The sequence below is a fragment of the Lissotriton helveticus genome, chromosome 3_1, assembly GCF_964261635.1.
Source record: "Lissotriton helveticus chromosome 3_1, aLisHel1.1, whole genome shotgun sequence".
NCBI classification, from domain to species: domain Eukaryota; kingdom Metazoa; phylum Chordata; class Amphibia; order Caudata; family Salamandridae; genus Lissotriton; species Lissotriton helveticus.
Window position 1 is genome coordinate 1,987,943,137 of NC_136061.1, and position 25,779 is coordinate 1,987,968,915.

Here is a 25,779-nt window from a genome sequence, read left to right on the forward strand (position 1 = left end):
TTTAACCTCACCGCTGCTGCCGACGTTCAGCGGATGTCGCGTGCACTACCTCAGTAGTGCTGCACACGTCCGTTGAACGTCGCGGCCCGCCCGCGCAATAGAACGTTCAACACTAGCGCGGAACGTTCAGCGCAGGCAAGGTGTTCATTTAAATTTAGTGTTGATGAACAACACATTGAAGGGAGCCTATTAAGAGTACAACATGAAAAAGCCCAGGACTTGTGCGTAAGCCAGCATAGATTTGCAGGTTCAGGTGACTATCACAGTGTACCACAGGACATCCTGTGCGGAATGAGTCTGCGCAGATAGGAGCTTCTCCAAACATCCAGTCAATAGTCTCCAGCTGGTGCTCTGGACTAGACCAATGTGTAAGAACCAAGGTACATGATGAGCCCTGCTTTAAGACACTGTAAGGCTTGGCTCATGATCTGCCACTCAACGTAGTCTTGAAAAGGGCCTTAAGAATCGCACAGCAAATATGGCATGTCACATCTACAGCGCTTTTTAGGTTTCAAGGATAGGTAGGAATAAAGGAAGTGAGCTGTCTTAGAGTTTAGGAATGGGGGGGGATTTCCATAAAAATCTATATAAAGGAGACATGGGAGTTCCCACATTTATAAACTAATATATATATATATATATATATCTTTTTTTTTTCTTCTCTTGACAAGACGGGGGCTGGGATTCCCCTGAAGGTGTGTGTGTGTGTATATATATATATATATATATATATATATATATATACACCAGCAGTTTAAGTGGTAAAGTACAATATTGTAACTGTAACATGATGAGTTGTGAAAGTCAACGCATTGTAATACATTTGTTGTGAAGTACTCCGTGGTAATAGCCTCCGTGAGAACTGACATTTAGCAAATACATCATAACGGTAGGGGACTGAAGTATATAGCTTCCGCCCAATCGTGAAGATTTGTGCAAGGAAAGTGGGGAATTCAAAATGGCTCTTACTTTATAGAGAAAGTTAGTAGAGGAGCATGTGTAGTTATTAAAGTACAGTGATACTAAATTCAAAATGTAGTTAAATGCTGCAGAGGTTGATGAAACCTGTAGGTCCTGTGAGTATTGTTTTTTCTGAATTATTTAATACCGAGGAGTAGAGAGAAGGATGTGATTATTAGCATCTTGATTAAGACACTGCTGCTAGGGGTCGTGGGTCTGCCAAATTCATGCCTAGGTTTGCCCATGGTCAAACAGTACAGAGGTAAAGAGTTGGAAGGGGGATAGGCACAGCACCCAGAAGCAGGTACAATATTGTTTCCATTACGTTGTGAAAAAATTCCAAAATTTCTTTTTTTTTCTGATATAGGAGTTGGCTTTTTATATTTTTTATTTCACTATATGCTTTACTAGTGTAGTTATAACACTCCTTATCCCACAGTTTTGCATTTGATCCTTGTATCTGGGGGCAAGTTTTTTTTTAATGTTATTATAATTAGAACGGTTTCTTAGTAAACATTGCCCAAATCAAGTGACCGGTATAGGCTGATTTGGTCTCAAAGGCTGCTCTCAAACAATCTCTATGATCCTCCTGCCTGTGTTTCCTGTCAATCTTTTGACCAGCCAGTAACAAGTATTCTCTGTATAAGATCATACATAGTTTTTGATAAACTACGTAACATATGTGTACCCTTGTGAACATAGTCTCATAATTAAATGAACGCTGATGTCCATTAGAAATCAACAGTATTGTAAAATGATTTCCTGTCACACAGTGTGACAACTCGTTTACAAGTGACCAGAGCTCACCTTTCTCTTGAAGGGAACACATGTTCCATGTCTAGACAGTTTTTTGCCTGCTAGTCCTGGGCCAATTCTTTGATGAGGAATGTGTTGAAATCATAACAGGATTGTCATACTGGATTCATCCAGCACCAAAGTTGTTCATAGTAGCAGTAGGCAATTGCTGTGAAGGGACCTTCGTCATGAGTTTATTATTTTTTTTTTGGGGGGGGGGGGGGGAATATTTTATAGACTTTTGCAATTGAAAAGGAACAAGTAGGCCAACATGGCATATAACAATGTGTACGATGATTGTTACAAGTGATACATATAGCACCTATGTGACATATATTAAACGCATCTGCCCCATTATATCCTCCCCACCCCCTACCCGCAAATATAGATACAGATGTTTGTTCAGATCCCCCTCTACCTCTGCCATCCTTATGTCCACACCCCCTATTATATTCTCTAACTTCTTCATCTAGCAACAAGTGAGCAGTGCTGGCTGGTTCCAGTTGCCCCAGTATTGGAACTTTCATAGATTCCCATGCTTTGTATCATTCCCCGTCGTCAGCCTGGGAGCCTCGCTAAATAGGAAATACCATAGCATTATGTACAAATGAGAAAGTAAGGCCTAGGCCTCATCTCATTTTGTAGCCTATCTACCTCTTTTTGTAAAAGAGACCAAAACTTTCCAACAACCAATCCGATTAGTCTTACCCCATACAACCCTCCTGAGAGAGCCTCAGATTTTCTACCGCGCGTTGTGCTAAGGGAGACTCCACTGAGCTCTGCTCAGTTTTCTCAAATTTGGATTTCTACACTTACTTCTCTTCAGGATGTCAGAAAAGAAAGCTTTATTCAAAGCCTGTGCTACTTGCTCAAAGAAGAGGCTATATGTCGAAGATAAGCATAAAGATTGCATTTATTGCTTATACCCAGATCACCAGGCCACTGGGTGCAAGATCTGCAGGACCTTCTCAACCAAGACTCTGAGAGACCGGGAAGGAAGACTTCTGACTTGGCTACAGAAGATGAACTCTCGAAAGGAAGTTCTTTCTAGTGATAGTGAAGATTCCTCCTCAGCAACATCTCCGAGGAGGTCTACAAAAAGGGGTAGGTCTTCCCCTTCTACATCTGCCGAAACTCCTGCTAAGGCCTCTCAAAAGACCTCTGAAAGGTCTACAAGGCTTAGTCCCAAAAAATCTCCTCACCATTCAAAGGAGAAAGAGGGACTTCTTACTGAGGTGTCATCTGGAAAAAAGGCAAGCCAAGGCCTTTCTGTTACCTCTTCACCATCGGAAAAACAAAAGATCTTTAAGAAACATTCAAGTACACCTCAGGAGGCGAAAGGAGAGAAGAAAATCCGTCCGTCGACGACAATCTACTCTGGGACGACGACGTCAAAAATCCAATTGGTTTCAATTTCAGCTCCGTCGACGGGCCCGTCGGCGAGAGCTTCGCCGACGACATTGTCGACCATTACTTCGTCAACGATACATCCTACCTCTGTTTCGTCGACGAGACTGACAACCTCGACGGTGATGACGCCGACGATGGTGTCGACGACGATGTCGATGACTACGGCGACGATGATTCTGACGTCGACCTCTTCGACGGTACCGTCGAGGATCAGCCCACCGTCGACGGTCACTCCACCGTCGACGACAGTTCTTTCTACGGCGACGAGGACTCCCCCGTCGACGATCCAAAAAGTAAAAATTTCTATCAGAAAAAGACTAATTACTACGGAAATGACATCACCCCGTAGGGTAACACCATTACCTCCACCTCTTCTTCTGGAGGAGGAATATTCTGCCGAGGATGAAAGTCCATATGGAGATGCTTATTGTCCTTCTCAACTTCAGGTGAAGTACCAGGACTCGATATCGGATGATTATTACCTGGGTCAATATAATCCAGAAACTCAATTCACTCCTCGTGATACACCTCAGGAACCATCAGGACAAGGTATGGTGGCCATGCCGTCTTCACTAATAAATGACCTACAGCTGATGTTGTTGGATTACAAGTAGAGGTTCCCTTCTCAAACCTCCGAAACCATGCAACCTCCCCCGCCACCACCTCAGCAACCTCCTTCTACTTCTGTGACATCAACTTCTCAAAGGCAGGGAGAACAGCCTTTGATAGAAGGGCATGATGTGGTTACAGTGCCTGATGATGATGATTCATCAGATGATGACCAGAATGTGGAACATATCCAAAATCCTGAATCAGAATGGGACGATTGTTATTCCAGATCCGGCTTCACCATCTCCGGACTCTGTGGTTTCGCCTCCAGCAGATATAGGGGGTTTCCATAATTTTATGGAAAGAGCATCTAAAAGATTTGGCCTTCCTGTTCCTGTGTTCCAATCAGACTGTTTCCTCTATGATTTTAAAGAGACCTACAAGAAATCTATCCGTTCCATACCCATAGTAGAGCATGTTTGGAATGAGGTCAAGAAGGTGATGCAGTCTCCAGCTACTGTAACTCCGGTTCTACCGCGGCTGGAGAAAAAATATAAGGCTCCGGAGGACAGTCCTGCCTGTCTTATTGGTCAACCTAACCCGGACTCGGTTATTTCTCAGGTGGCCCAAAGAAAATCAAGAAACCCGACGGCACCCCTGACTGCACTGCCAGACAGAGAGGGCAGGCGCCTGGACAATGTAGGCAAGAGATATTCCTCTGTCTAGCCTCCTTGTTAGGGCCTCAAACGCACTAGCAATTTTGGGACGATATGATCGCCAAATGTGGTGCGATCTCTCTCCTTTCATTGATCAGCTTCCAGAGAGTGCCAAAGTGGAAGCGAGAAAAATCCTGGAAGAGGGTGAACGATCTTAATCTGAAATTATAGGTTGTGCAATGGACATTGCTACAACTGCTTTTCGCACCTTAGCAGGTTCAGCGGTCCTGAGGCGTCAAGGTTGGCTGAGATGTACCTTGTTTCGCCCGGAGGTGCAGAATAAGATTCTGGGTCTGCCCTTCGATGGAGATATGCTGTTTGGCAAGCATGTAGATGATGCTTTACAGGACATTAAAAAAGATACCGAAACTGCAAGATCTGTGGGCTAACTTCAATATCGAAAAGTACCTTTCTGGGGTGCAAGAGGAAAAGGTTTCTCTACATGTAGGGGAGGTTATCGGCAACGCTACTCCTCCTATTCACATTCCTCGCAACCATTTAAGCCTCAGTACTCTCAGCGTCAAAGTCAATCGGCGTCTTTCTCTCGCCAATCATCCAGAGGTAGACAGGGACGTCAGGGGAGAGATACCTTTAAACGCCAATAGCGGCTTCCTGGCTCTGCCTACTGGTCCTTCACCCCTTGTAACATCGATAGGGGGCAGGATTACACAATTTATCGATTGCAGGAAGATCATAACAACAGATCGGTGGGTCCTAAATATCGTTCAATTTAGGCCATACACTAGAATTCCAAGACCTCCCACCTACCAGAGCCCCTTGCGCCACAGAATCAAAACATCTGCATCTTCTCCGTCTCGAAGTTTGTCAACTGCTCACCAAGGGAGCGATAGAACCAGTGCCACTCTCTCAAAGAGGAAAAGGGTTCTATTCCAGATTTTTCCTCATTCACAAGACGGAGGAAAAGTGGCCCAGTCTTAGATCTGAGGGAGCTCAACACCTATCTCATAAAACTATCTTTTCGACTGGTCTCTCTTCAAGACGTCTTACGTCTTCTAAATCCAGGGGATTACATGGCGACTCTGGATCTTCAGGACGCATATTTCCACATTCTGATCCACCCAGCTCACAGAAAATATTTACGCTTCACAGTAGCCAAGAGCCACTTTCAATTCAAAGTACTGCCGTTCGGGCTCAGATCTGCTCCGCGGATATTCACAAAGGTATTGGCCCCGGTAGCAACATCCCTAAGGAAACAATCTCTAGAAGTTTTCCCTTACCTAGATGATTGGTTGATAAAAGCTCCATCTTCTCAAGCAATGACAAAGGCAGTCAAAAGTTGCATCCAACTTTTCAATTACCTAGGTCTGCCTCTCAACAAGGACAAATCAGTCTTCCATCCAGAAAGGCCAAGTTCCTGGGCTCCATTCTGGATACAATGTAAATGTAAATGTAGTTGAGCTTATATAGCGCACAGCTACCCGCAAAGCAGGTGTCCCGGCGCTTGCTTAGGGAACCCTTCCTGATATTCCCCTGTGAGATAGCAGGGTATCCACAAGGTGAAAGTCAGGCATCCCGCCACGAGGGGCCGTTGTGGAGATTAAGCAAGCTGTTGCCCAGAGTCGCAGAGTGTGAACCCGTGAGTCGAGGAGGCACCGGGGTGAGAATTATCGAGTCCGTGGAATTTTTAGCCCAAGACCCGCCGGGGCGGGGAATTGAACCCTGGTCCAGGACCGATCTCAGATTCCGGGTCTGCCGCCTCTAACCCCTGAGCCACACTTCTACAAGAAGCTGCAAGGCTTTTCCTTCGGAAGAAAGACAGAAAAAACTCATCTTCTCTGCCAACCATTTACAAAAGAGACAATCCCTGTCAGTTCATCTATATAAGTCTTTCCTAGGATCGATCTCAGCTTGCATACAATTAATTCCGCATTGCAGACTACAAATGCGTCCCTTGCAAGAACAGCTAGACATGCAATGGCGCCAGGTGGAAGGTTCTTTCGAGGACAAGATAAAGGTCACTCCTCTCATAAGAAAAGCAGCAGGTTGGTGGGCTATCAAGGAAAATATCTCGAGAGGTCTCTGTTTCAGGGTGGCTCCATCCCCTCTGATTCTAACTACAGACGCCTCAATGGAAGGTTGGGGTGCTGTCTTACAGGACCTCCAGGTGAGCAGTCACTGGAACCCAGAAGAGCGTTTTCTTCATATAATCTCTTGGAACTCAGAGCGATTCACCTAGCCTTGCAGGCTTTCATGCCGAAGGTTCAAGGCATAACCGTGCTGGTCAGGCCATGCATTACATAAACAAGCAGGGAGGTACAAGGTCTCATCTGCTCTCGAAAGAGGCCCAGGAGATATGGGAATGGGCGATTCTCCACAATGTCGTTCTTTCTGCAGAGCATCTACCAGGCACTATCAACATGACAGCAGACACCTTGAGTCGTGTGAGATTGGCCTGTCACGAGTGGGAATTGGATCAAGACATTCTGGATGAAGTGTTTCAACGTTGGGGAACTCCAACAATAGACCTGTTTGCGACTCCAGGAAATGCTGACTCTATGCAAGCAGGGTTCACCATCGAGGGTCACTGGGAAATGCTCTTTCGATGTCTTGGTTAGGCGCATTTGTTTATGCCTTTAATCCCGCGGCTCCTCAGGAAAATAAAGGTGGAACCTTGCAGGATGATCTTAATAGCACCAGCATGGCCTCGCCAATTCTGGTTCACAGAACTTCTCCTGCTTTCTCAGGACCATCCATTTCACCTATGTCCCACTCCATCTCTATTAACAATGTCCCAGGGACAGGTGGTACATCCAGATCTGAGCTCTCTCCATTTGAAGGCCTGGCTCCTGAGCACAAAGAATTCCACAGCTTAGATATCCCTTAGGAATGTAGGGTGATATTAACTCAAGCTCACGCACCAAGTACAAATAAAACCTATTGTGCTAAATGGAAGTGCTTCTGCATGTGGTGTCATCGGGAACACATCCATCCATTCTCTTCAGCTCCTCATCAGATACTATTCTTTCGCTGGCTAAATCAGGCCTTTCTCATTCGTCCATCAAAGTACATCTGGCGGCTATTTCAAGATTCAGAAGATCAGCTTCGGGTCCTTCTCTCTGGTCGGCTAGAATTATCAAGCAATTCCTGAAAGGTCTTTTCAGGGTTTTTCCTCCAGTGCGGCCACCACCTCCGGCTTGGAATCTCAATCTGGTACTGGCTCATCTCATGAGACCTCCGTTCGAGCCAATCCACAGGGTGGACCTAAAATGTTTGTCTTGGAAATTAGCTCTCCTTTTAGCCCTCACTTCAGCTAGGAGAGTTGCAAGCTCTCTCCATTCTAGAACCCTTTTTACAGTTCAAAAAGGACACTGTGTTTTTAAGGACCAATCCAAAATGTATTCCAAAGGTCCCTTCGGATTTCCATTTGAACGAACCAATGGTTCTGAAGTCATTCTTCCCTCGACCTACATCCCCTGCACATTCCTTGGATGTCCCGAGATGTCTCATATTTTATCTTGAACGCACAAAGGATTTTAGAAAATCATCTCAACTTTTTGTGGCTTTTAGTGCACCTCGAAAAGGACTTCCTCTCAAAACAAGGAATCTCACGCTGGATTTCAAGTGCAATTCGTTATTGCCACAAAGCGGTAGGGAAGCCGCTGGAGAGATATGTACGAGCTCACTCCACAAGATCAGTTTCATCTTCAGCAGCTCTCTTCGCTGGAGTCCCTCTAAAAGACATTTGTAGGGCGGCCACATGGAGCAGTGCCCATACATTCACAAAGCATTACTGTCTGGACTCTTTCATAAGGAGCGAAGCGGCAGTAGGACAAGCAGTCCTGAGGAATCTTTTCCAATGAGAGGTGAGCTTTCCCTTCTATCCCTCCTTCCTATGATTGCACATTTTGTGTCGCATCATTTTTTCTGATGTATTGTTACAAGGTATATATGGTCATATGAAGACAGTTATGCTGAGATGTTGTAATACGCTTGTAGCAAAATGTGCACTTGTGACTTACTGCTAGCTACTCTGATACAAAGTCTGGGAATCTATGAAAGTTCCAATACTGGGGCAAGAAAACAAGACGTTACCTGTAACTTTGGTTCCCTAGTATTGGTAACTTTCGCCCACCCTCCTCCCCTGGGAAAGCTCAGCCTTCAGCAAAGGTTGTTACTGTTACACAACGGCTGCGAAAATCTGAAGCTCTGAGGCTCTCTCAGGAGGGTTATATGGGGTGAGGCTAATCTGATTGGTTGTTGCAAAGTTTTGGTCTCTTTTACAAAGAGGTAGATAGGCTACAAAATGAGATGAGGCCTAGGCCTTACTTTCTATTTTTTACATACTGCTATGGTATTTTCCATTTACTGAGGCTCCCAGGCTGACGACGGGGAATGATACAAAGCATGGGAATCTATGAAAGTTACCAATACTGGGGAACCAAAGTTACAGGTAAGTAACTTGTTTTCTTCTGTATTCCGATAATTATCCCATTGTTTCCAAATCTTAGGGTGTCTTTGAGGGGCAGCCCCAATCTTTATATTCAACTATTTCCATTCCCATATAGTGGTCCATACCCTGCTTCCCTGCCTTCAGCGAGCGGGGGACTGTTACTTTCAGTTCTCTTACTATATCTCTTAGCAATTGTCAGGCCCAGATAGAGGAGCGACTGCTTATATCTATCCCCCATATTGGCCATGACACATAGGAGAATTTGCGTTTTGTCAAGTGGGACTTGCCATGACATGACTCGGCCCAGGCATGAGGTCACTCCCCGCCAGAAACTAACCAGACCCGGACAACTCCACACTCTGTGTAGAAGTGAACCATCCTGCGCTCTACACCAGAGGCAGGCCAGGCAGTCTATCACCCACAACGCGCCAGAGCCTGTGCACATATTTGAATTGCAGCAGTGTGAGACTGGTCACTATTGCCGCCTCCTTTGGTGTCCCCTGGGTTTTTATCCTTTTTTTGTTTTCAATCACTCCAACATCCACCTCCCAGACAGCCCGAATGGTTCCAAAGTTGTCTGGCTAGTTAGATATAATTGAGTGCTAAATTGGTCACCCATTACTAGTTTTCCCTCCAGGGTATTAAAGTATGAGAGTTCTGACAGTGCATCTATGTATGAGGTGAGGGTGTGATTGAGCTAGAGATATCTGTGGAACTGGCTTATATGCAAGTTGTATTCATCTTGTAACACTGAGAATGATTTCAGAACTGTGCACTGCATCACGTCACCCAATGTAGAGATCCCCATGCCATCCCATTTCCGAAAACCTGTCAGCGCCGCCACCTGTGAAAGTATATCCACGCACCACAGCGACGTCTGTTCTGTCAACTTGCCTCACCAAAATGGTAACACCACCCTCGTTGCTGGGGGTAAGTCTCCATTTATTTTTGTACTGTATAGGCATGTCGTTAGCTGGTCAATCCAGAAGCCCATTTGTTCAGCACATATGCTAAATCACCCTGTATCACTTCTCCAGTCATTTATCAGGAGGTGGGCGGCAGTGCAGTAAGACTTCAAATCCGCTGCTGCAATTCCCCCACAATAGTTCAATTGAAAGCATTAAGTAAGGGCCGTCTTGGGTGGTGCCCCCATCCCAAAGAATTGACTTAAGGGGTGGGTGTAGCTAACTGAATCATCATCTCAGGACCTCATATGGAAATTTTGGAGTTGATACACCAGTTTGGGTAATCGTACCATTTGAAAGACAGCTGATTGACTATATAAGGATAGTGGAAGTGCCACCCCAACGTTGACATCATTTTTTATGCAACTATAAAGTGGGTTGAGATTTGCATGCCAGGCTTTTTGGCAATTTCATTGACAACTAGGCTAAAGAAAGCTTATTAATGTTCGAGACCTCCTTTTCTGGAAGTAAAATAGAGACCATTTATCACCTTCTCAAAGGCATCTCCCAATTACAACTCTTCAGAAGAAAAAACACATTTCATGCACATACAGTGGGGTCCGAAGTATCTAAAGAAGTATTTGACTCTTTACAGGTCACGAATGGAGCCCATCCTGTATTACATTAGCCTATTTATTTTTCAGAGGCTACTTTATCCTCTTACCTCCAAGTGAGTCATCTGTTTCCCTCCAGCCTGCTCATCCTTTGTCCTTCAAGCATATCACCCTCTTGGGTCTTAGTGACTCCTCTGGTTATTTACAGCGTTACGCATCCAACCAGGTCAGAGTGACTCATCATTGCTCCTGGCATCCCACGAGGTGTTCATGAGACTTCCCTTCTAGTCTTTATAGGATCTGGCTCATTTCAATCGGTCATGGGGTTCACAGTTAATTTTCTAGTCGTCTGAGCCCACTGTTCCTGTAATTCCCCTAACATGCCATCAATATATGTTGTAGTGTCATCTTACCTGCCCTAAATATACCTGAAAGGTACAGTAGGTACCAGGTACAAGGTTTTTTTTTTTTTGTAAACTTGCACACATCTCACTTTTCTACACTGTCAATGTACCGAGCGCTACCTCAAATTGTTCTGGCGAATCACTAGTATCAATATTGCTCATGCAGCTTTTTGGTGACACCGGTATTCGGTTTCAGTATATCATCAATATTATTTCTTTATTTCGGCACTGTACATCTCTGTAAGCCGCACCTATTTCAGGTCTATTTCATGTCTACTCTGGATATGCACCGTTTGACACCATTTATATTGTTATATTTTTGTATATTTCGTTACATTGTGTAAGCTGTACCGTCTGCTACCTCATATATCTTTATTCATTTGTGTACATTGTGTAAGCTACACCCATTCTCACTGTTTATTTTTGGTTTGCACAGATTGCTACCTCTTTATTTTGATTATCTTGTTACTCACTAGTGGCATTCGTGTACCACGTAATTTACTGTCTGCATTGTGCTTTGCACAGATTGCTACCTTGGCTATTTTTGTTACTCACTAATGTCACTTGGGTACCATGTAACCTACTGTCTGCATTGTTCTTTGCACATGTGTAGCACTATCATCCACCCTCCCACACCCACCTTTACCGCCACACCCACCTATACCGCCATCCCAGCATGGAGCCCATCGGCAAGCACACATATAAAATCAACTACCCACCCGCACTCACCAAAAAAGCCGCTAAACGCTTTAAACACAACTTCCTGAGGTCCCACCCTGAAACCCCCTTTGTCGACACCTACTTCTCACCGGTCAATGGATCCCTGAACATCGATATCATCTTCCACACCTCTCGCAGAGCTCAATGGAGAAAAACGTTCCTCACCTTACTCACTGTCTCCACCACCAGGAAATCCGCTCATGGCTTAACTCTCTCCATCACACCATCCCAACTCTTCCTAGGCAGAACCACCATTACTATCTACAATAACGGGATTGTCCTAATTCAATCCACAGACAGGAACCTGGAACTACTAGACAACCTGTTCCCCACTTTCAAAGAGAACCTCTCCAACCATCGGACCTCCACTCACATCCCCTCCAGTAATATCACCCCAGACTTCACAGCCCCCACCGACAACTCTTCTTACCTAGCTCGGCACCAGAACGACATGCACCTCACCTCCTCCCCCCCCACACCAGTCACTCACCCACCTGCTGTAACCACCCCACACTCCGCAATCACAGACACAAATAACTTCCCATCATACACCCGCCGCCCCCACACTCCCATCCCGGGGACCCCCTCTCATAACACCCCCACCCCTCCTCTCCCCCCTGACATCATAGACCCCGCCCACAACCCCTCTAACCTAGTTCAGCACCAGATCGACACACATAGCGACAAATCCCAAACTCGGTCCCCCCCCTCTCTCAACCCCCACCTCCACACGCTAACTAACCATGCAGAGCACACCACATCTACCACATCTTCTATCTTAACTCCCCCTCCCCACGACAGGACCATCTCCAACCCCAGCTCCCCCCCCACTCTCAGCCCTCACTACCCTTCAGGCTCCCCCTTCACCACTATCATACACTCCACTTCCACCCCGCTCTCTCCGCCTACCACGAATTCCCGCCTCGAAGCCTCCAACCTCCTCCGTACTTCATCCACTCCCATCGCCCCCTTACCCTCTCTCCTCCCTAACACCAACCCGTACGACGACAACACGGAGCCCTGCATGAACATCAACCCTCCCCCCCCACCCGCACGATAAGCCCCAGGTCAGCCACCCAACCATGACTTCCACCCCCAGCACTAATACTTACCCCACGCTAGACAAGATTATGTCCTTCCTCCTACAACTCAAAGAAGAAATTCACACCATCAAAGAAGACATGCACACCATCAAAGAGCTGCTCACCACACCCCCTAGACTCACCTCACTCATCACCACCCCCCCTCTCAACTTGCTCTCCTCCCGTCCCGAAGACGCTCCTAAGCCACGTCCCTCACACCGGACCGCGATCCATGCCCACAATCGCAACAAGCACACCCGCCGCACTCACTGGACCGTGATCCCTGCCCACAATCGCAACAACCGCCCCCTCCGTACATGCAACCCTCTCTCGGACCTCGACACTCTCTCCCTCCTCCGCTCCTATTACCCAGCTCCCCTAAACCTCACAACCGCCTTGCACCTCCCCATCCCCACAATACACTCAAATCCCCGTAGACCCTCCACTCTTAACAACAGAATATCCGTCCCGAATAACCTTAGAAAAGTCCCCCTCTCTCTAGTACCCTCTTCCTCCCCCGACACACCCCGTCTCAAATGCACTCTCCTAAACTGCAGATCGGCTTCTAAACACTGCTCCTCCATCGCTGATCTCATCCTAACATCGGACCTTGACCTAATCATCCTGACTGAAACCTGGCTAACCGAATCCTCTACACCTATAATGGACATTCTGGTCCCCCCTAACTACCACATCATTAGGCTTGACAGGTCTGGCAAGATAGGTGGCGGAATCGCATGCATATACAGGAACCGCCTTTCTGTTCTGAAAGTCTCCGTGCCGTCCCTACCCTCTCCAACTTCCTACGAATACATCTGCCTCGATATCATCAGCGATGGCAAACCGATATGCTCTCTTCATGGCATCTACCACCCTCCCAGAGACCACCTCATCTTCGCCCAACAAATGATGGACTTGATTTCAACGAACGCAGGACGACAGCTCACCCAAATATACCTGGGTGATTTCAACCTCCATTGGAACGATCTCAATGATGCGGTGGTAAATAGTCTTAAAAGCTTCCTCAGCGCCCTGGACCTCACACAATTATGCAACAGTCCGACCCACGAGAAAGGCTCTATCCTCGACCTTATCATCGCCAAAGAGGACACTACTCAACTTGAGTCTATTCAACCCTGTGACTGGTCAGACCATCATATTGTCACATTCCACATCAATGAAAAAGTCAAACTCAATTCGGTTCAACCCTCCAGACCTAAAGTCTGGAAAAGAGACCTGAAAAAACTCAACCCATTCTCCATACCCCCGAGCAGTCGCGACCTCCTACTCCCGCCTACGGGCGCTACAGATGTCCAATCCCTGACTGACCACTATCTTAACGCCGTGACCTCAATAATTAATGAGGCTGCTCCCATGCAGCTAAAAAGAGTCTCCGCTAAAATCTCTAACCCATGGTACGACGGGAGTCTCAATGAAGATAGACGAGCCATGAGAATGGCAGAGCGCACCTGGAGGGCAGCTCCCTCTGCACTGCACCTGAAAACCCTGAAGAAAAAGAGAAACGCCTACTTCAGGGAAATAAAGCGCTCAAAAGCAAACTTCTTCAGCCTTCAGCTCGACCAAGCAAAAAATCGCCCTAGAAAACAGTTTGAGTTAATCAGAACACAAGCCAAGGAACAACCCCAACCTCTCAATACTTTGCACGAAGCACCCTCCTGTGAAGACTTCGCCACTTTCTTTACCCAAAAAACTGACAACATAAAGAATTATCTCCGCGCTGACGCAAAACTCCACAAGACACTCAACTGCATAACACCCACCGAACCTAAAAACAATGCAGCATGGTCAACCTTTGAAACCTACTCCGAAGAAGAAATTGGCAAACTGCTCAGCACCTTGAAACCTTCCAATCACCTCACGGATCCCCTCCCTGCAAACGCTGTCAAAGATTTCACCCCACTGCTCCTTCCTCTCTGGACTAAAATTATCAACAGCTCGCTCCAAGAAGGAACCATCCCTGACTCCCTCAAAGTTGGACAAGTCACACCTTTGCTAAAGAAACCTTCTGCCGACCCATCCGACCTTAACAACTACCGTCCCATTACCAATATTCCCACTCTCGCCAAATTATTGGAAAAATGCGCTCAACTACAACTGACTAAACACATCGATCTGTTTGATCTGCTCAACCCTCATCAATCAGGCTTCCGAGCAGGACACAGCACTGAAACTGCTATGACTCGCATAATTGACGACGCCCTTCAAATCCTAGATCAAGGTGATACCTGCCTCCTCATCCTGCTCGATCTCTCTTCAGCATTCGACACTGTCAAACATGAGAAGTTACTCGATCTTTTGAGCACAAGAATGGGTCTTTCTGGGACTGTTCTCAAGTGGTTCACCTCCTTTTTACACAACAGGTCGCAGAAATTCAAGAGTAACAACCTGATGTCCTCTCCAATACCTGTTTCGTTAGGCGTCCCCCAAGGATCTTCCCTATCACCAACTTTGTTCAAGCTAGTTATGGAACCTCTCACCACCTTGCTTCAAGCATCCAATGTACTTTTTCACATGTACGCAGATGACACCCAACTATATCTCAAATTACAATCCCCCAATAACATCTTACTACTGAACTCAACGATCAGAAGCACCCAATCCTGGCTTGCTGATAATCATCTCAAACTCAATGCTCTGAAAACAGAATTCCTGCTGATCACACCTCCCGCGAAGATCCCCACCACGCAAACTTGGCTTAAACAGTTAACTGCACTCAATGTCCAACCCATCATAGTGGACTCAGCGAAATCGCTAGGCATAACCCTCGACTCCAACCTCAACATGCAGCATCATATCAGCAAGGCTACTAAGGGAGCGAACTTTAAAATCAATACCCTGAGGAAACTCAAACCCTTCCTACCAGCCAAAGACTTCCAAACTGCAGTACAAGCACTAGTAATCCCGCGAATTGAATACGGCAGCACCGCCCTCTGCGGTCTTCCGTTAACCAGCACGGCACCCCTAAGAGCCTCTCTAAACGCTGCAGCCAGACTCATCACTGGATCAAAAAAACACTCGCACATCACCCCTGACTTGAAAACACTGGACTGGCTGCCTTTTGAAGCCAGAATACATTTGAAAATCGCCTGCATGACACACAAGGCTCTACATCTGAGCTCTCCCGGATACCTCACTCAGAAGCTGTCAATCTCCGGCGGCTCTAGAAACACTAGAGGCACAAACAATCTTCTGCTAAAACCTCGAAGATTCCGGAAGGTAAAAACTTATAAACGCTCGTTCTCAGGAATGGCACCCAGGATCTGGAACTCACTCCCTCCTGAAACCAGGCTCATCTCCTCCTTCACACTTTTTAAGAAAGAAGTAAAAGCTATTTTTATGGCCAAATACACCTGACCTATTAGCATGGATCTGGAAAGACTCTACACCGACCTGTATTACTCTGTTCGAACTCTATACTATTTATTTCACCTGTATTATTGACGCTACTGACTATCTATGCACACATTTAACTGTTATATTTGTATTATTGATGTGCTGTACTACTTTGCTCCCTCACGTACCTACCCTTCCCACTTATTATGTGTAACCCCACTCTTTTGCTGGCATTCCCGGCTTTGTAAAGCGCTCTGATATCTGCAAAGATCTTGTTCGCGCTATATAAAACTTTCAAAATAAATAAAAAATAAATAAAAATAAAAAAACAGTAAGTGCCAATTTCCTTTGCACCCACTTTTGACTCCAACACATGTATACTTTTACTTGTCCGCTGAACCCCAGAAATGAGTAGCATCTCTTAAACATGAATGTCCTCTTACTTGAACATTATTTGTGTTGGATTTTGTGGACACCAGTCCCATCTCTTTAGTTCTCCTTTTTCTTTCAGCCTAACGCCGGCCTGGACAAAACCCTTTTTTTCTGTGCCACAAGCCTACAGAAATAAACAAGCTTGTGGAACAAACAAGAAAAATAGTTGTTATTATAAGCATTGCGAATTACGGGTATATGTTCATTTGTTAAATATTCTTTGACGAAAGCTTCTGCTCCGTTACTTTCATTGTTATGGAGATATGTATTTTGGCCCCATAAATAAATATAACCTTGTAATTACTTAGAAAATCCGTTCGTGGGACCTTATATTGGCCAGTCTACATACTGCACATGCCTATCTCCTGCACTTGCGCTATTTTTCTGTTCAGTAAGGAAGTTTAATTGGTTGCCAAGAGCTTATATAGAACCTCTTAGCCGAGCTCTCTGCAGACCTTGCAAGAGATTTAATATTGTGCAGTAGTTGCCCGTGAGTTGTAGAATATCTATATACATAGGTATTTCTATTTGCATACTTTACGCTTTTTGTGATTTCAATAAAGGTGACAAACAATAATATAAAAATTAGGGCGAACATGTACTTGTCTCCTAATTGACCATAAGGCACCTTTGCAGGACACAAATGCATCTAGGGCCCGATGAAACATGACCACATCACTCCTATATTGATGGATTTCCAGTGGCCCCCCTTGCTGGCCCAAATCATCTTCTAAGCCACCTGCAGCATTTACAAAGCCAACGCATCTGGCACCACTGCCAAGCTGGCTGACGATCTCTCCATCTCCAGTGGCTCTAGCCGCAGCCTGGTTACTATTAGACTCAATGCAATTAATTGTAAAATAAAAAATGAGGCAGCAGTCCTTCTACATATATGCACCTAGAATCCAGAAGAAGATCCCAATATCCTGAAAGACTACCGCAATGCCAATTCAAATCAAGAAAGAACTAAATGCGCACCCCTTTAAGGAACACTACATCATGATGCATTAGGAGTCCACTTCTGCTCCCAGAACCGTATACCTCTCCTTTCACTCGCCGACAGTATCTTCACCTTTGACCCTGGACGCTGCCTTTTGGCTAGGCTTGTGCTATACAAACCCAACATACATACATGGTGTGTTAGACCTTTCCAAGATTCATAGAGCACCTTTAAACAAGCATTTACAATGCAATGGTCTCGGCATTATTAAAGGTAGAGCTATTGGCATTGCCCCTTATTTTTTTAAAATTTTAAATCATAAATAAATGGCATTGTCATTTACATTGCCAATAGCTTAATCGTTTGCATATGCTAGACCAATTGCATTAGCGCCCACACACAGAGTAAGTAGTAGAGTGAGTAGTTGATAGTGAGTAGGAGAGAGTTATTAGTAAAGAGTATTAGAGAGCAAGTATTAAAAGTGAAAGAGTGAGTATTCTATAGTGAGAGAGTGAGGCAGGATATAAGTCCCTTGTAGGTTTATATTAAACACAATCGTTTTCTCAAGCACAGTGCAAGTGTTATACAGGTGAAACCTAAAATGAGTACCAGGCATTAGCAAACGATCACCTGAATGGAAATGTACAGATTTGTTTAATCCTGCACTTTGGCCCTGACAAACCGACGCACTTACTGCCCTCAACACTCTGCACTCTGGCCTCAACACTCTGCCCTCAACACTCTGCCCTCAACACTCTGCCCTCAACACTCTGCCCTCAACACTCTGCCCTCAACACTCTGCCCTCAACACTCTGCCCTCAACACTCTGCCCTCAACACTCTGCCCTCAACACTCTGCCCTCAACACTCTGCCCTCAACACTCTGCCCTCAACACTCTGCCCTCAACACTCTGCCCTCAACACTCTGCCCTCGGCACTCTGCCCTCAGCACTCTGCCCTCGACACACTGCCCTCGACACACTGCCCTCGACACTCTGCCCTCGACACTCTGCCCTCGACACTCTGCCCTCGACACTCTGCCCTCGACACTCTGCCCTCGACACTCTGCCCTCGACACTCTGCCCTCGACACTCTGCCCTCGACACTCTGCCCTCGACACTCTGCCCTCGACACTCTGCCCTCTACCCTCAACACTCTGCACTCTGCCCTCGACACTCTGCACTCTGCCCTCGACACTCTGCCCTCGACACTCTGCCCTCAACACTCTGCACTCTACCCTCAACACTCTGCACTCTACCCTCAACACTCTGCACTCTGCCCTCAACACTCTGCACTCTGCCCTCAACACTCTGCCCTCAACACTCTGCCCTCAACACTCTGCCCTCAACACTCTGCCCTCTGCCCTCAACACTCTGCCCTCTGCCCTCAACACTCTGCCCTCTGCCCTCAACACTCTGTCCTCAACACTCTGCCCTCAACACTCTGCCCTCAACACTCTGCCCTCAACACTCTGCCCTCAACACTCTGCCCTCAACACTCTGCCCTCAACACTCTGCCCTCAACACTCTGCCCTCAACACTCTGAACTCTGCCCTCAGCACTCTACACTCTGCCCTCAACACTCTGCCCTCAACACTCTGCCCTCAGCACTCTGCCCTCTGCCCTCAACACTCTGCCCTCAACACTCTGCCCTCAACACTCTGAACTCTGCACTCTACACTCTGCACTCTGCACTCTGCCCTCAGCACTCTACACTCTGCCCTCAACACTCTGCCCTCAACACTCTGCCCTCAGCACTCTACACTCTGCCCTCAACACTCTGCCCTCAACACTCTGCCCTCAACACTCTGCCCTCAACACTCTGCCCTCAACACTCTGCCCTCAACACTCTGCCCTCAACACTCTGAACTCTGCACTCTACACTCTGCCCTCAACACTCTGAACTCTGCACTCTGCCCTCAGCACTCTACACTCTGCCCTCAACACTCTGCCCTCAACACTCTGCCCTCAACACTCTGCCCTCAGCACTCTACACTCTGCCCTCAACACTCAACACTCTGCCCTCAACACTCTGCCCTCAACACTCTGCCCTCAACACTCTGAACTCTGCACTCTACACTCTGCCCTCAACACTCTGAACTCTGCACTCTGCCCTCAGCACTCTACACTCTGCCCTCAACACTCTGCCCTCAACACTCTGCCCTCAACACTCTGCCCTCAGCACTCTACACTCTGCCCTCAACACTCAACACTCTGCCCTCAACACTCTGCCCTCAACACTCTGCCCTCAACACTCTGCCCTCAACACTCTGCCCTCAACACTCTGCCCTCAACACTCTGCCCTCAACACTCTGCCCTCAACACTCTGCCCTCAACACTCTGCCCCCTCAACACTCTGCCCTCAACACTCTGCCCCCTCAACACTCTGCCCTCGGCACTCTGCCCTAAACACTCTGCCCTAAACACTCTGCCCTCAACACTGCACTCTGCCCTCTGCCCGCAACACTCTGAACTCTGCCCTCAACACTCTGCCCTCAACACTCTGCCCTCAACACTCTGCCCTCAACACTCTGCCCTCAACACTCTGCCCTCAACACTCTGCCCTCAACACTCTGCCCTCGACACTCTGCCCTCAACACTCTGCCCTCGACACTCTGCCCTCGACACTCTGCCCTCGACACTCTGCCCTCGACACTCTGCCCTCGACACTCTGCCCTCGACACTCTGCCCTCGACACTCTGCCCTCGACACTCTGCCCTCGACACTCTGCCCTCGACACTCTGCCCTCGACACTCTGCCCTCGACACTCTGCCCTCGACACTCTGCCCTCAACACTCTGCCCTCAACACTCTGCCCTCAACACTCTGCCCTCTACCCTCAACACTCTGCACTCTGCACTCTACCCTCAACACTCTGCCCTCAGCACTCTGCCCTAAACACTCTGCCCTCAACACTGCACTCTGCCCTCTGCCCGCAACACTCTGAACTCTGCCCTCTACACTCTGCCCTCTACACTCTGCCCTCAGCACTCTGCCCTCAGCACTCTGCCCTCAGCACTCTGCCCTCAGCACTCTGCCCTCAGCCCTCAACCTTCTGCCCTCAACCTTCTGCCCTCAACCTTCTGCCCTCAACACTCTGCCTTCTGCCCTCAACACTCTGCCTTCTGCCCTCAACACTCTGCCTTCTGCCCTCAACACTCTGCCTTCTGCCCTCAACACTCTGCCTTCTGCCCTCAACACTCTGCCTTCTGCCCTCAACACTCTGCCCTCGACACTCTGCCCTCGACACTCTGCCCTCGACACTCTGCCCTCGACACTCTGCCCTCGACACTCTGCCCTCGACACTCTGCCCTCGACACTCTGCCCTCGACACTCTGCCCTCGACACTCTGCCCTCAACACTCTGCACTCTACCCTCAACACTCTGCACTCTGCACTCTACCCTCAACACTCTGCACTCTGCACTCTACCCTCAACACTCTGCCCTCAGCACTCTGCCCTAAACACTCTGCCCTCAGCACTCTGCCCTAAACACTCTGCCCTCAACACTGCACTCTGCCCTCTGCCCGCAACACTCTGAACTCTGCCCTCTACACTCTGCCCTCAGCACTCTGCCCTCAGCACTCTGCCCTCAGCACTCTGCCCTCAGCACTCTGCCCTCAGCACTCTGCCCTCAGCCCTCAACCTTCTGCCCTCAACCTTCTGCCCTCAACCTTCTGCCCTCAACACTCTGCCTTCTGCCCTCAACACTCTGCCTTCTGCCCTCAACACTCTGCCTTCTGCCCTCAACACTCTGCCCTCAACACTCTGCCCTCAACACTCTGCCCTCGACACTCTGCCCTCGACACTCTGCACTGAAAAGTGAAAGAGTGAGTATTCTATAGTGAGAGAGTGAGGCAGGATATAAGTCCCTTGTAGGTTTATATTAAACACAATCGTTTTCTCAAGCACAGTGCAAGTGTTATACAGGTGAAACCTAAAATGAGTACCAGGCATTAGCAAACGATCACCTGAATGGAAATGTACAGATTTGTTTAATCCTGCACTTTGGCCCTGACAAACCGACGCACTTACTGCCCTCAACACACTGCACTCTGCCCTCAACACTCTGCCCACACCACATCATCAGAGCTGTATGAATAATAACAGCGTCAGCCCCGTGCCTGAGGTGCATTATCAGAGCTGTGTGAATAATAACAGCTGTCAGCCCGTGCCTGAGGTGCATCATCAGAGCTGTGTGAATAATAACAGCGTCAGCACCGTGCCTGAGGTGCATCATCAGAGCTGTGTGAATAATAACTGCAGGCAGTCCCTGCCTGAGGTGCATCATCAGAGCTGTGTGAATAATAACTGCGTCAGCCTCGTGCCTGAGGTCCATCATCAGAGCTGTGTGAATCCACTGTCCTTTGAAGGCGACCCGCCCTAGGCACCCGCCCCTCAACCCCCCACCCCAAGTGCCCCCGCCCTGGGTGTACGTTGCCATGCTGCTCCTCGTGCCCTCTGCTGCTTCTGAAGGAGGCAAATAATGAAGTTTCTGTGCCCCCCTCCCCTCCTCCACCTACGTGCCCATGAGAATAGATCTCTGCCCCCATCCCCGCTCATCTGACTGCTCTGCCTGGGATCTCTTTGCCAGCTGAGCTGGAAAGTAAATTAACCATCGCAGCGCTGGGAGGCGGGGGGCAGAGGAGGGAGGACGAGGAGCTGAGATGAGGAAGAACCGAGGAGGAAGTAAGAAGGGGCAAAGAGGGTGGTGCAGATGGAGCGGGTGGGCGCCGTCGAGGGGTGCAGGGGTGAAGGTGAGGGGAGAACAAGAGAGGCTGGGCAGAGGGGAGGAGGGACTGAAAAAGAGCAGGGATGAGGGGGGGCACACAGGGTTAAAGATAATCCGAGGGGGAGCAGAGGGCTGGAAACTCAAGACAAATACAAGTTCCAGAATGCAGAGCTCAGCATATTACAAATAAGCAGGGCTTAATTTGAAGACGAGAGGAGCGCTCCACACGACCACGTTTCTCCGAGGCGAGGCAGAAATGCCTCGGAGAAACACACGGTCATTTTTCGATTCAGGGGCGTGTTTTTTAGGTTTGAGTGACAGATGATGTCACAGATAGAAAGAACCAAAAAACACGCCCCCGAATCCGAAAAAGGCGGGGCTTGAACCGAGTGAAGCCCCTCTCCTCCAATGGCTGGCCTCCATTTAGGGAGCCAGCCAATGGAGAAGAGGGGCGGGTTGAAGCCCCCTTACTAAAAAACATTAATTCTTCGGAGCTCCGCCCCCACTGCTTACAGCAGTGCAACGGAGTCCTCAACCTAAAAATGCAGGGAGTGGAACTAATGTTTGCTCTTGGGGTATGTTGCCCATCTTTGGAACAGTACATGCCCCTATAAATGCATGCCTTCCGTGTGATTTCTGAAGCCAGTGGGTTATTGTGGTGGAGTCCTTCACAGTCGTTCCTGTTATGTTCTGCCCTTTCATCTGAGGAAGATTAGTGCGTGATTAACAGTTTCAGGTGCAGACCTTTCTCTTTCTTTGCATTGTTTATTTTTGCTCACATCTCGTCATATCCCATTTTGCCTGCCAGTTATTCTTTTAAGATGATTTCCACATATGTAAGCAAGCACTCATAATTAGGGCTCCCGGTTTTATGTTATTTATATTTTTGTCATTTCCGTCTGTATGTATCCATATTTATTTTTTGCAGATTTTACCTGTATCCCTATTTATTTTAGGTTTTGTGAAAAAATGAAGCTCAAACGTGTATATTTCTGCATTTATTTAACCAGTTAATGTGCACTTGTGCCTGAACGCCTGACAGTTTTAAATGATATATACACATTCAGGTGGTAAAATATGCACTTGTAAGAATATATGTACATTCTAGTATCTGGGTGTGCAAATCTACTGCTGTTTAAGGCTCTTTACTAAAAAAAAAAAAAAATCTTGATTTTTATTTATCTATTTTTTAATCCCCTTACCTGTCAGTCCACACAGCTATCGGCCTGGCAGTCATGATATGCAGCATTTAGAATGTCTCAAAAACAACCCAATTTCCGTATTTATCCATATTTAAAAGTAAATACAGACTGGAAAATAAATGTTTTTCTGTCTGTATTTATTTGTAAAAATAAGTAAAAACGGAAACAGGGAGCCTTACTTATAATACATGGCGCTGTTTAGCAAACCTAGTTTTTCTATCGTTTGTTAATACCACATTCATCGCCTACACCAAGGGTTTTTGCTGCACTTAGTTTATATTCCGTCTGCGTTAGTTGTATCCAGTCTTTTCCTTGTAATATACAGTACAGAACAAGCTGCTGCAACACACAGATTCATACATTTTCTCTCTCTGACAGGCCCGACCGCAAACGCAGGGATGTGTTCAGCATCGCAAACTCTACGGCACCAAGCAGCAGCAGCAGAAACACAACAATGCCTGATCATTATGCCAACATGTCGGACTACACTGAAATAGATTATCCTTTCTATGAAACTAAAGTTGAAAACGGCGAGAGGACGCTAATATCAAACCTTCAGCCCTTCACGCTTTATAGAATTGATATACACAGCTGTAACCACGAAGCAGATGCGCATGGCTGTAGTGCCTCCAACTTCGTGTTTGCTAGGACCATGCCTGCGAGTAAGTGATGAACTTTTATTGCCTTCCTCTCTTTGGTTTTTCATATGTGGTTATCTGATACACAAGGTCCTCACGGCGTTGTCTGACATGTAAATAATGTTGGTAATCATTGTATAATGTACAGTAGCAATTGGTATTCACACCTGCCGCTCTGAAAAATAATGTTTTGTCATTTCAGTCTGGCACCAGATACCTTAAGTCTTTCTTTATCGACCTCTCATTTACTACCCTCACATTCACTTGTTTAGTATTTCATTGGTTTTACTCTATAGCAGATTTGTCTTTGAGCGCCTATTTTTGAAAAATAAATCTGAAAGAAACAGGTTAGTATTAGATTCCTTACCTTAGAATATCCCCAGGCGTCAGTCTGGATCCGGAAACTTTTGCGTAGCAGTACCCCTGCGCGTCGGTAGGCGTCGTCTGCAGGCGTCCCCTGCGGCTCCGCGTCGTCGGCGTCGTGCGCCGTGATGACGTCGCTGGAGTATATAGACGCCGCCTCCGCGCGCTGACGTCAGTTCTTCTTTTTTCCGCGCCAGTTAGCGCAGATCCGAAGAGCAGTACTCCGGTCTTTTGACCAAGTTTTTTGTTAACTGATTGATCTTTACGGTGCCGGTAGGATGCCCGGTTTCAAGAGTTGTGACGAGTGCGACCGCCTGATGTCGGTCACCGACCACCATCGACTCTGCCTCCGGTGTCTGGGCGCGGACCACGACGTGGAGTCCTGCGTCGACTGTCGGGCCTTGACTGGAAAAGCTAGGCGGGAGCGGTCCCGCAAGCTTCTCGAGCTCCGGTTGTCGGCCCCGCGTCGAGAACGGTCCCGGTCCGGTCGGAGGTCGAGGGAGCGGTCGAGGGAACGGTCGCGGAGCCGCCATGGGCGCTCCGGGAGTCGCCACCATTCCTCCGGCTCGTCAGGTAAGCACAAGAAGTCGGGGCGTCGCCATCGCACCCCCGACTCCCCCCGACGCCCGCGTGCTGCGGCCGGGGGCTCGGGTGACCCCACCCCCGCGGTCCCGCATGGGTCGCCGACGCCGTCTACCCCACACCTGTCGGTCCCTGGGGAAGGCGCGTCGCGTGAGGAGATCGAGGCCTTCCTCATTGCTATGAGGGCGAGGTCTTCTCCGGCGGGGCCTTCGGCGCCTGCGGGCCCGTCGGTCCCGTCTGGGGGCCCGAGCGGTTCGGGTGCTCCTGCCCCGGCGCCGCCGGTGGCTCCGGCCCCGGCGCCGCTGGTTCCCTCTGGTTCGTCGCCGGCTGGTCTCCCGGCCTCTCCGGCGTCGGTTCCTGTGGGCCAACCCGTGGTACCGCCCCCGCGTGGTGCAGCGACTCCGCCGTCGGCTCCGGCCGGCGTCGGGTCCCCGGCACCGACGCCGCGCGGCGCCACCCCCCTTTCCTCCCCGACTCCGGACTCGGAGCCGGACCGGCGTCGGCCGACGCCGGACCCGACGCCGATGGGGCCCGTTGACCCCGATGTCTATATCGTCGACCCAGAATATGGGTATGACGAGGAGGAGTATGGAGAGGGTTGGGAGGGGTCTGAGGACCCTCTATCCCGTGCCTGCCAGTACGATGTGGACTGGGTAGGTGATCTGGGTGATGCCAGTGGCCTGGACGAGTCGCCCAACCCTGGGTTTGTCTCTCCGTCCCCTGTGGCGTCCGAGGCGGGTGCTGCCTATTCGGTGGTCCTGATGAGGGCTGCCAAGGCCTTACACCTTGAGCTCCCCGTCGCGAAGGTCAAACCGAATATTCTGACGGAAGTTTTTAAACCGCAGTCATGCCCCCAGGAGCCTCTGCTGCCGTTTAATGAGGCCCTGACGGATGTCCTTCTGGGCACCTGGTCCAGGCCCGCTTCTGGTGCGCCGGTTGACCGGAACGTTGCCAGGCGTCACCGTCCCTGCTCG

At 48.3% G+C, this 25,779-nt stretch overlaps 1 protein-coding gene across 4 annotated transcripts in view; it reads left to right on the plus strand.

Moving 5' to 3' along the window:
- Positions 1 to 25,779, plus strand: part of IGF1R (insulin like growth factor 1 receptor) — a 1,553,571-nt gene that overhangs the window by 965,445 nt on the left and 562,347 nt on the right. For all 4 annotated transcript variants that reach the window (XR_013608878.1, XM_078683133.1, XM_078683132.1 and 1 more), the window contains one exon: positions 23,601 to 23,884. Coding sequence is in view for 3 of the 4 variants with exons in the window: in XM_078683133.1 (XP_078539259.1) it covers positions 23,601 to 23,884 (284 nt within the window). In the remaining variant the exon portion in view is untranslated. The remainder of the gene's footprint in view (positions 1 to 23,600; positions 23,885 to 25,779) is intronic.